Genomic DNA, 12115 nt, shown 5'->3' with positions numbered 1-12115 from the left:
TCAGAACTGCAAAAAAAATGGCACATTTTGAAATATGGTGTGCTAAGTTCACACAAGTGGAGAGTTTATTCTACGAGGCGCGAAGTGTAATCGGTATATCGGCGAGATGCGGACAACTCTCGCTGTCGGAAATCCGCGTGATCGCAACGTCCCGGTGAAAGTAGATTACGCGCGCCTTCGCTTTTCGTTCGTGTGTCGTCGTAACGCCTCCCACGTCGTCAGTTTTACAACGACAAATAAATCAATTGACGGTTAACCGGCAAAAGTTTGCCGCTTAGTTTCCCTCTCTTTTCTTCAAGTGTGCAACTGGACCGTACATAAAACATGCGGAAAATGAAAATTAAATAATCGCGCAGCATTCTCTCTTTTCATTTTCCTCGCTCTACATGTTACGTACAAATCAGGATAATTGTCATTTGTGAACTGCGATCTACACAAATAACGAAGCTGCGCGTTCGAGAGTAACCCTAGATCCTTGTGCACGTGAAAGGACGCGCTGGTATTGTCGCGGACAGATGTAAGGTTCGTTTCTTGCCAAGAGTGTGACGATCGTAAAGTTGCCAGCCTCCTAGCCGTCCATACTTTTCGGTAAATTATGCGTCGAGTGCGCGAAGCTGGGAGCGAGCGGGACGAGCGTATTCACAAAACACGATGCACCCGCGTCTTTTTTTTCACTTGTTCCGATTCCCCGTCGCACGGGAGACACTAAAAATATCGCGAAAACACCTCGCGCATCCGAAGCCCGAACAATGAGAAGCCACGTTTACATTCCCCGCCTGATTATTATGGCCCGATCGACCGTAGAAGCGTACTCTGAAGGGTACGCGTGGGCGAAGACCAGCGAAAATGTGCGCGGCCGAGAGGGCGCGAAAGTAGTGATGGGATCGATCGAAAGTAAGGTCGCGGCGTTTGAACGCCTACATTCGAGTCCGCACCTCCCGGCCAAATGATCGCCGGTAAAGCGCACACACACGCACGTTCGCGTGTAGTTTCTCTATCTTTTCGTTCGACGAGTTTGGAAAAATCTTCGAAATTACCTCGAGCAATCTCGAGCCCTTGTCGCGACGAATCCCCGACGATCGAGACGATCATTTGTGCGAAGGAGCTCGATCCCGTCACGCGGTACATACACAAACGGCCAAACGTGTCTACGTTGCAAATGTCAATGACGTCTAAAAATAACGGTCGACTCGGACTAAGAAATGTCTCTCTTACTCTCTCTTTCTCTCTCTTTCTCTTTCTCCAGATATACTGGAACGACTAACGTTTAACGGCCGCTGATCTTAGAATCCGAGGATACAAAGGTGGCAAGGATCCGAGGTTTCTTTTGTGTTGAAATATCCGAGGGATCGAAACTGAAAGCGAGATTTCGAATGCTAGCGCCGTAAGAAAAAATTTCGAGCGAAACTGACTTGAAATCGATTCACTCGATAATTTTGTCACAGAAGTAAACAAAATAGCGATAAGAGAAGATACGAGAGAGGAATGTTGCGTCGCACGTCTTTGAGACGCATACGCGATATCAGCGCGCGTTCTTTCGGTTAGCCTTGAAAAATCACCGTCGGAAATCAATGCGAGTCGTATTGTTCGTTCGTTTAAACAAACGCGCTGCGCGCGCGCGTCGACCTTGGATCCGCCTTGGTTCTCTGAATTATTGGGGCAACAAACGTCGGCCGATCGATTTTAATCGGCTGAATAATGCGATAACGCAATCTCGTTTCCATCAGACCAGAGCGTCCGATTTTCGTTCCATTTAATTAGCGTGATGTACGGCGAGTGGACGCGCGAACGCCGAACGTTTCGAGAAACTGCGGTAGGACGCGCGAGCCACACAAGCGAATGTCATCTGAGATTCAGGTTCCTCGTGAAAATTAGGAATCCCGGAAGAGAAAACGTTTACAAGCCAAATAGATTCCTCGAGCCGTGCGCGACACGCTGTTCCACTCACACGGAAGAACAGCGCAGAATCGGGTCAGTTCACACGTAAGTCTTTATTGATAGTTACGTCGCGGTATACATAAAGTAAATGTACCAATGCCCGGACATGTACCCATCTCCAGACATTGTTATTATTTTTATATTTGAATATTTCAACTTTCAACATACATATTAGTATACGTACATTTAATATTTATATTTAATGTACGTTAAAAGATGAAATATTTAGAGAAATGTTCAAAATAATAAAAGTGTCCGGAATTAGATACATATCCGGGCATTGGTACATTTATCTTACAGCGGCGATGATTGAAACATTAATTTCCTTGTATACTAACACGTATCTGATAAGCCGAGATTTGACTTGTGTGAACTTGGCACACCATATGTAAAAATGTGACATTTTTTTTAGAGTTCTGATACTCTCTTGAAAAGTTCTAGAGCTCTATGCAACAATTTTAAATAGTTCCGATCATTAAATACAAAAAAATAGACTTTTAAAAAAAGGTGCGCTAAGTTCACACAGCGCACCTAATCAGTAAAATCAACTATTTCTTTAGAGTTTCGGTTTGTTTTACAATAGTTCTAGAGTTCTATATCATATATAACAATAATTCTACTAATTAAAAGCGAAAAGTCGATTTGCGAAGATCTAATTCACAAAATGTGAAATACCGACAACAAAATAAGAGAGATTAACACTATTTCGCGAGTTCTGCATATTTGAAAATATTTTCAACATTCACTTGTAATCAGGGAATGAAAATATAAAGAGTTTTATGCGATAGCAGAAATAATTTCTTCATAAAAAATTATAAAGTGTTCGAGGTCGCGTAACTTTAGCAGCAGGAGGGGTGCGTCAGCCGCACTTTGAGAGTTCCATTGGTTTAAAAATATTTTTAACGTTCACTTATGATCAGAAAACGAATGTTCAAAGAGTTCTGCGCGACAGCAGTAATAATTTATTTATAAAAAATTGTATAGTATTCGAAGTCGCGTACATCTATGAGCAGGTGGGGTGCGCTACCTGCGCTTTGAGAGTTCTGTCGGTTTAAAAATATTTTCAACGTTCATTTGTAATCAGGGAATGAAAATATAAAGAGTTCTGCGCAATTGCGGTAATAAATTATTTATAAAAAATTATATAATGTCCGAGATCGCGTAAATGTACCAGCAGCTGGGATGCGCTAGCCGCAGTTTGAGAGTTCCATTGGTTTAAAAATATTTTTGACATTCAATTATGATCAAGTTCTGTGCCATAGCTGTAATAATTTATTAATAAAAAATTATACAGTGATCCAAGCCGCGTAACTATAACAACAGGTGGGGTGTGCCAGCGGCACTTTGACAGTTCTGTCGGTTTAAAAATATTTTCAACGTTCACTTGTGATGAAGGAATGAATAGTCAAAGAGCTTTTTGCGATTGTGGTAAAAACAATTTATTTAAAAAAAATTATTATACTGTACACGAAGTCGTAATAGTGGTTGTAAGGTACGCTATCTACACTTTGAGAGTTCTGTTTGTTTAAAAATATTTTTAACATTTTTTTGTTTTTTCTTCTTTTGCGTTTTTTGTTTCTTGTTTTTTGTTTTTGTTTTCTTTTCAATTATTATTTTCAATGTTTTAATTCTATTGTTTTATATAAATGAGGATATGGGGAATGATTTTAAAATTGGAATGTAAAGGAATTCGTTTACGTGATAAATCGTCGTATTCGTACCACTTCAAACTTGTGTATACAATTCCTGTGTAGTGTCCTTTAACGGCGGTATACTTTATGTACCTAATCGCCCCAACTAAATTATAAAATTGGCCCCCAACTTCAATGCGTTTACTTATTGCATTAAGCTTCATGTCATTTAGGGGCACTTTTGTATAATTATTATCCGTCAAAATGCTCATGTCGATAAGAATATGAGCGTGTGAGAAGAAACGTCCCTTCCATGCGCCTTCTGATAGACGGAGGGGACGTTTCTTCTCACACGCTGCGACGGGCGCGAGTATGTTTTCGAGGCACCATCCGATAGAAACATTTCGTTCCGAGCACTTTGCTAGTTTAACACCACCGTTTTACACTCGAAAATATTGTGAAGTGTGCTTTGACTGCATCATTATTCAATATTTGATTTTCTCCTACTTTTTTCACGAAATAATCTGTATTTTATTTTACGTAAGTTCAGTATACGATTTCTTTTATTCCTTTTATACATCTTAATCTGTATTATCATCCCTCTTTTTTTATTTTAACGCGTGTTATATAGGAGAACTAACAAAAATGTATGACAAAGACGCATTGCTACAAATATTGAAAAATCCATCTTTTCGGACAATCGATTCAAGTGGGAAAGTTTTACCTCCAAGCGATGAAGTTTATGTCAGAATTTCAGAAGAAATGAAAAATCGGGGGAGCAACATAACTCCGAAACACGCGTATACGATATTACAAAAAGATCGTGGAATCTTCTTGCGAGAAATTTTACGCGTTTATAATATTGACGAAAGGATAATTGTTCAACAGAGCGAACAAAGTGATATATCTTATGCTGACAATAAGTCACGAACTGAACAGAAGATATCTATATCATACAAAATAATAATATCTCCTGAGAAATGGAAAGAAATGAAACCTGAATCCCTTAATTATGGCGATAAGCAATATGTGACGTTAAAAAGACGTGTATGGACACATATTATTGCAGAAAAAATTTATTCTCAAACTGATATTCCATGTGCCATTACGTTTAAAAGTGGCAGAGTTTATAAACGTTCATCTGCAAAATGCTATGTACACATTAAAGGGCATTGTATCGATTGCGGTGCCATAATAGATGGTAAATTGTTTTCAAAACCTGTAGCTGATAGAGATTGTGTTTTTGAATTCTTGATAACAAATTTGAATACAAAAATAAGTCACAAACATAAAAGACCTCTAGCGGGATACTTACGCCAAAAAATTACTGGATCGCCAGTTGAAGGGGCATTTTCAAATTTAAAGAACGTAGTTTTTAAAGGTAAGTTACCAATGAGAGTGGATAAGTTCGTAATTGAACATCTTAACTATCTCGATGGGAAGTTAAAATTAGCTTACGCCGAACACAATACAGTTAAAAATATAACCTCAAACCATGAAATTACAAGCCTACAATCAGATTCTACAGTTAAATCTATATCCCTGAAAGAAAATATACAAAGTTCAACGAACACTATGTCTAACAAAACATTAATCAGCACAAAGACGGAAGATAACGTCCGAGTTACAATCAATGATACTACAAAACATCTTTCACTAATTGAGGTAGAGAAAAATGTATCTTGGACTAATAATGAGATTAAAATAATTGAAACATTACCGTCATCTACCGTTTCGTCATCACTTCCTGAAAAAAGCACGAAAATGAGCATAGAGACCCTTCCTTCCGAATTGGAATTTATCTCACGTTGCGTTGAAACATCCACTCCATTAAAAGAAGAGCCACAAAAAGAAAAGAACACCACATTCATTACATCTTGTGAAAGTGAAAATGCACTGGATATTAAAGAAAACTGGCGGAGAGAAGCTAAAACGGACAGAAACAAACAAAAAAGAATGATTAGTACAAATGATGGAAAGCATCGGAAGAAATTCAATTATTTAGATGCGTGTGCCGATTGTGACTTGTTCTCAAACGGCACTGCAGAAGGCATGCCTCTTATTTCTAATGGTAATCTATGCGAACCAGTGCATTGTGACAAGATCAAAATTTTGGTCAAAGATACATGTGCTTTTGACTCAATATTACAAGTTATAATGTGTGCAATAGCAACAAATTCTTCATATAAAGAAGCAAGTCGTGCGATAGACAGTACATTTATAAAGTTAGCTGAAATGCTTTTAACGGATAGAAAGGTGACAGCAGCAGCACGAATTGAGAGAGCTCGAATTTTACGAGACATTCCAATTTTCCAAAAGTCGCAGTACACGCGGCAATTGCTATCAATAAATGCAAACTGCAATGCTGCTCATCTTGCGGAATACATTTTACATCCGAGTTATGTAAGATATATTAACTGCAATACTTGTAATATAGCAAGCGAACACAAATTTACATTTTTAAACGTTAATGTGGACATTATTCTTCAGAACGGGCCGGACTGTATACAAGATGCAATACATAGTGCAATAAATACAACTTATTTTTGCAAACATTGTAAAAAATTACAACATTACAATGTAACGTACGGTCCTCATATTCTTATCGACATGAGCATTTTGACGGATAATAATTATACAAAAGTGCCCCTAAATGACATGAAGCTTAATGCAATAAGTAAACGCATTGAAGTTGGGGGCCAATTTTATAATTTAGTTGGGGTGATTAGGTACATAAAGTATACCGCCGTTAAAGGACACTACACAGGAATTGTATACACAAGTTTGAAGTGGTACGAATACGACGATTTATCACGTAAACGAATTCCTTTACATTCCAATTTTAAAATCATTCCCCATATCCTCATTTATATAAAACAATAGAATTAAAACATTGAAAATAATAATTGAAAAGAAAACAAAAACAAAAAACAAGAAACAAAAAACGCAAAAGAAGAAAAAACAAAAAAATGTTAAAAATATTTTTAAACAAACAGAACTCTCAAAGTGTAGATAGCGTACCTTACAACCACTATTACGACTTCGTGTACAGTATAATAATTTTTTTTAAATAAATTGTTTTTATCACAATCGCAAAAAGCTCTTTGACTATTCATTCCTTCATCACAAGTGAACGTTGAAAATATTTTTAAACCGACAGAACTGTCAAAGTGCCGCTGGCACACCCCACCTGTTGTTATAGTTACGCGGCTTGGATCACTGTATAATTTTTTATTAATAAATTATTACAGCTATGGCACAGAACTTGATCATAATTGAATGTCAAAAATATTTTTAAACCAATGGAACTCTCAAACTGCGGCTAGCGCATCCCAGCTGCTGGTACATTTACGCGATCTCGGACATTATATAATTTTTTATAAATAATTTATTACCGCAATCGCGCAGAACTCTTTATATTTTCATTCCCTGATTACAAATGAACGTTGAAAATATTTTTAAACCGACAGAACTCTCAAAGCGCAGGTAGCGCACCCCATCTGCTTGTAGATGTACGCGACTTCGAATACTATACAATTTTTTATAAATAAATTATTACTGCTGTCGCGCAGAACTCTTTGGACATTCGTTTTCTGATCATAAGTGAACGTTAAAAATATTTTTAAACCAATGGAACTCTCAAAGTGCGGCTGGCGCACCCCTCCTGCTGCTAAAGTTACGCGACCTCGAACACTTTATAATTTTTTATGAAGAAATTATTTCTGCTATCGCATAAAACTCTTTATATTTTCATTCCCTGATTACAAGTAAATGTTGAAAATATTTTCAAATATGCAGAACTCGCGAAATAGTGTTAATCTCTCTTATTTTGTTGTCGGTATTTCATATTTTGTGAATTAGGTCTTCGCAAATCGACTTTTCGCTTTTAATTAGTAGAACTATTGTTATATATGATATAGAACTCTAGAACTATTGTAAAACAAACCGGAACTCTAAAGAAATAGTTGATTTTATTGATTAGGTGCGCTGCGTGAACTTAACGCACCTATTTTTAAAAGTCTATTTTTTTGTATTTAATGACCGGAACTATTTAAAATTGTTCATAGAGCTCTAGAACTTTTCAAGAGAGTATCAGAACTACGACAGGAACTCGATGCACGCGCGTAGATGGAAATCTCAGCCTTGATCCCTCTAACTCAGTTTTTAGCTTTTTAGAGCAAAGTTCAGACACGTGCGGACGTGTGACAAAATGAAGTCCATTATTGATGTCGCGGATTCTCTTGCTTGAATAATTGGCCTCGAACGATCGTTTCACTGTTAAAAGTGACTTGGGCGAAATTTCTCTCATTGTGACATGTCTCTTTTGTTCTCTCTCTCTCTCTCTCTCCCTTCCTCTCATCCCGTGACATTTATATATACCGTCACCTTGTAGCCTCTTTAATAATTAATTTTAAGTATCGTTGGAACTAAGAACCGCGCGCGCACATTGAGTAAACGCGAGTCATCGACGGAAGCGAAGGGGGCAGACACGTGATGGCCCTGAAAATGATGAGGTCCAGAATTTTTAGAATATTCGGTGCGTATAAAACCGCTATTCGTGAGATACTCCAAGGTCTACTTCTCGAGCAGATTCAACAGTAAAATTGCTTCCTCAACAAGAGGAAACTTTACTCGAGGAAATTTCCACGATTGGCGGCATATCACCTCGGCGACAAGACGACAAATATTTTCCCAAAACAATTATCTTTTGCTTTACACACGCCTTGATGAAATGTCGAACGAATGCGTGAAGTTTCAATAATAAAGCGGTCGTCGCGGGAATCATCGAGTTCACCTCCGCGTCGGCATTCTCGTTCCGAGCCTATTCGATTCGCGAACAGAACGTCCCCTTTGCCTGGGTTAGGTCGCCGTAGCCTTTGTATGTCAAGGATACAAACTTTCAGTGAGAATATACGTCGTCGCGACATGGCTCGACTCTGCTTGGTTTGTCTCGTCTTGCCCCAAAACGATAACTTAGATTTCATCGATTCTGTCCACGACAATGTAAGACACACTCAGCTGTATATTGCCTAAAACAGAGAGATAAATTTTTATATGGTATTAAATCGTCGCGCACATTTCATAAAATTAGTGTATTCTCGTATCCGTTATAGTTGATAAATAACGTTTAATAATCTCGTAAATTCTCTTAATAGTGTTGAAAGTTTTTGCAACACGCGTAATCGATCTGTAAAGTATAATACAAGTGGCAATGCTTGGACATTTTTATTGTTTTGGTCTTTAAACACGAATATTCAAGCTTTCGAGACATGGATTGCGTTCCATTTGAACACTTACACGCTTTAAGCATCGTGCATATCGTTCCGTTTGATATCGTTGCGAATTGAGTTATGACGTTACGCTGACGTCATGACTTGCACTCACAAACGCTCATTCTATCGAGGTATAGTAGCAAAAACATGAGCACTCACTAACCAAATGAAACGAGAAATAGCAACGGGTACAACGGCTATGGAAGAAATAATACACCCGGCTAGTGCTGAGACGATCAAAACTTATTTAATATTAGCCACGCAAGAAGAGATGAAAAGGATAGAAACTGTTAGGTTTCGCATGGTGTAAGTGTCCAAATGAGACGCACTCTTATAGAATACTTGTGTTCGATATAATGGAAAAACAGATTTTAAAATTTAGAAATATAAGGCTCGACTGAAACACATAGTAAGTAAGAACGAAATACGTAATAGAAAGGCACAAGAAACTCAAAGACGATAATCATAAATATCATGAGGAGACCAAAGAAATTATTTGGCCAATGAGACGTTGCCATCAGGGTTGACGAGATCAAAATAATCGTAGAAAACCAAGGCAGATTGGGACTGAAGGACTCGTGCGCTCGTAAATTAGAGACATATTTTAGTCTGAAATCAAGTTAAGTTTCATAGCGTAGTTCGTAGTCTCTCGTTTCCGTAACTGACTCCTGTTTATTTTCAGACTCCTGAAAGAAAAAAAAAATATATATATATACTCTCTTTACGTTGAAAGAGAGAGTTTAAATATTTGTATTTAAGGTCACACATACACACACACAATACAAAGCACACACAACACAACACACACATATAACAATAAGAATGTCCAGAGTTGTAGGTAAATGTCCTGGCATTAGTAGTTTTACTTTAAAATTCAGATCCGACGGTTTTCGCGTATAGCACGGCGAGTTTTGAGCGTTGCACTTATTCACGGCTTTATTGACACATTCGCTTTATGCCAATCATGCAACGTCGCTACAGTTGCGATATGTACGTAACAGTTGGGACAAACTTTGCAAGGTTTCAGATCCTTGACTCTTCAACCGCAGACATTACCGTCACCGCGACCTCAATCGATAACCCATTTGTCAGCGGGGAGACTTGCGTAAAGAAATCTCGTACACGGTAAAATCTTGCCGTCGCGTTCGCGTTAAACCGAATCAGGATGGAAGTTGGGACGTTTCCATGTTTGACAAAATTCAATCTCGAGTTTCGAGTGCGACTTGTGCGCGTCACCGTGAGAAGGTGGAGCACTCTCTTCAAATAAATCAGCAAAACCGTTCCTGATCAAATCACTAAAAGGAGTATTTCATCGATAACCAGCCAGTAATTTTTGGTGAAAACACTCACTTTACTATTCTATCTTATATCTATTCTATTTTATATCGATTTTGAGCAGTAAAATTGGAAGTAAAATTTCGCTGCAAAACTTCTAGTACATAAATTCGTTATGCACGTTTAAAAAAATATTATTTCATACTTGGCGGAATTTTCCTGTATATGGCCTCTCAAGAGGAAATTCTTCTAAAACCAGAAGAAAAGTACTCTAAGCGCAACATTATTCCTCTTCATTACAAGTGAAATATTCTTTCGATAAATGTTTTCACGTTTACACTGGGAGAAAATACTTTAGAATTTATTTGTAGGATATAGTTTATGCACAGAAATAAATGATACCTCACAGAAATAAATTTTATGTCCTGTGAATGAATTTTTAAATATTTTCTTTTATAGAGTATAGAATTGGGATTATGGGAAATCTTAAAATTCTTTTCTTTTTTGATGTTTTAATATTTTCCTCTTGGGGAAAGATTTCACTAAGGATGAGATTATATTTTTTTGAATATAATCTAATATTCTTGCGTTTGTGTGGTTTGTGTGTTTAGCGATGGAATGAACGACTCCCATGCGCCTTGCGTGCGATGACATGTAAAGTCATCGTATGTTTGTAAAGTGTATTAATAATGGGGACAGTCGCTGCTATTAACTGATCCTTTCATCGACATTTTATCGATTATAATGCTGTATTTATAACTACCTCAGTTATAAGTTACAGCATTCCAGTAAAGAGTACACTCTCTGTACTTTAGAGAGCACGCTGACACGTCTATTGACAAAGAGATAGAAAGAGAGAAGCGAGTGATTTATATATATTTAGATACTAACTTAAACTCAAGTGTCACACTAATGTAACATTAATGCTAATCATTGGTGGAACATCAGGGATTGATGCGCTAATAATAGTTGCGTGGTATTTAAATAAAAGCGGTGTCGAGATCCCGGGAAGCATCTTTTCAAACGATCGGTGAATAATCGGCGAGCAAAAACGGAAACGCACGCTCTGATTGCCCGCTCGCTCACTAAATTATTCTCGGATAATATATGCAAGTTTGCCTTTTATTAACCGCGACGATAACGAGCAACTTCTGGCGGCGGCTACAGCGGCGGGTGCTACTATCGCGGGCGATTGCGCAAAGTGATTCTCAATAGTATAATGGTGTGCTACGTTAGCACCTATTTGCCGGCAAATTGCATTGTTCGGATGAACCATCGCGCGATGACGCGAGATGTAATCGATAAGTCGGCACTCGATTTGCATCGACTGACGTCAAGTGACCGCGAATGTACGAGCGAGGTCGCGCGACAAATAGCCGATACAGCCGCGAGACTATGGCTGACGAGACGCAATAGTCGGGCCACAAGCAGTCGATCCTCCATTTCGCGACTCCGCGCGATTGCAGTCGGCGAATTATTATTCCGCGATAAAGTTCTCGCGCGTGGAGAGCTTCCTGGGGCGCGCGCACGTGCCCCGACCGGATCTGCCGCGCGCGATCGAATCCACCGCGCCATTTGCATCGTACACGTGTGCATCTCGCGTTGTATTTCTTATGTAAAGTCAGACGTCGTGCGCGCGCGGCAAAGTCCAGCTGATTAAAGCGGCGGGCTTGAAATTTAGCGCGGAGCATCCAAGGCCGCGCTTGAGGTCGCATTTGTAACAAACGCGTCCCTGATCGAATGATCGCCGGGCCGGAAGTGATTAACGCGCGCGTTCCTAATAAACGCGCGTTGCGTCGTCGTGTCACGCGACGCCGAGCTAGTACGAGCAGCATTCTTATTTGAGATGAGCGAATCCGCGGTTTGGTTGCTGCAACTGTTGCTGAGAGAAGCCGCGGCGAGCGACAAAAGGAGGAACCTCCCCACGTCGCCTCTTTCTCTCTCTCTCGCTCGCTCGCTGCCTCTCTCTCTCTCTCTCTCTCTCTCTCTCTCTCTCTC

At 39.0% G+C, this 12115-nt stretch overlaps 1 protein-coding gene across 1 annotated transcript; it reads left to right on the top strand.

Moving 5' to 3' along the window:
• The first annotated feature begins 3938 nt into the window (after positions 1-3938).
• On the top strand, positions 3939-6610 carry LOC116845858. Its single transcript, XM_032819027.1, has 2 exons — positions 3939-4109; positions 4201-6610. The coding sequence occupies exon 2, from the start codon at positions 4215-4217 to the stop codon at positions 6450-6452; it is 2238 nt and encodes a 745-aa protein (XP_032674918.1). The 5' UTR covers positions 3939-4109; positions 4201-4214; the 3' UTR covers positions 6453-6610.
• The last annotated feature ends 5505 nt before the right edge of the window (positions 6611-12115 follow it).

This window comes from Odontomachus brunneus, unplaced genomic scaffold (assembly GCF_010583005.1).
Source record: "Odontomachus brunneus isolate Ranch 3 - 2012 unplaced genomic scaffold, Obru_v1 Obru_scaffold_058, whole genome shotgun sequence".
NCBI lineage: Eukaryota > Metazoa > Arthropoda > Insecta > Hymenoptera > Formicidae > Odontomachus > Odontomachus brunneus.
This window is presented reverse-complemented; position numbering and strand designations above follow the sequence as displayed.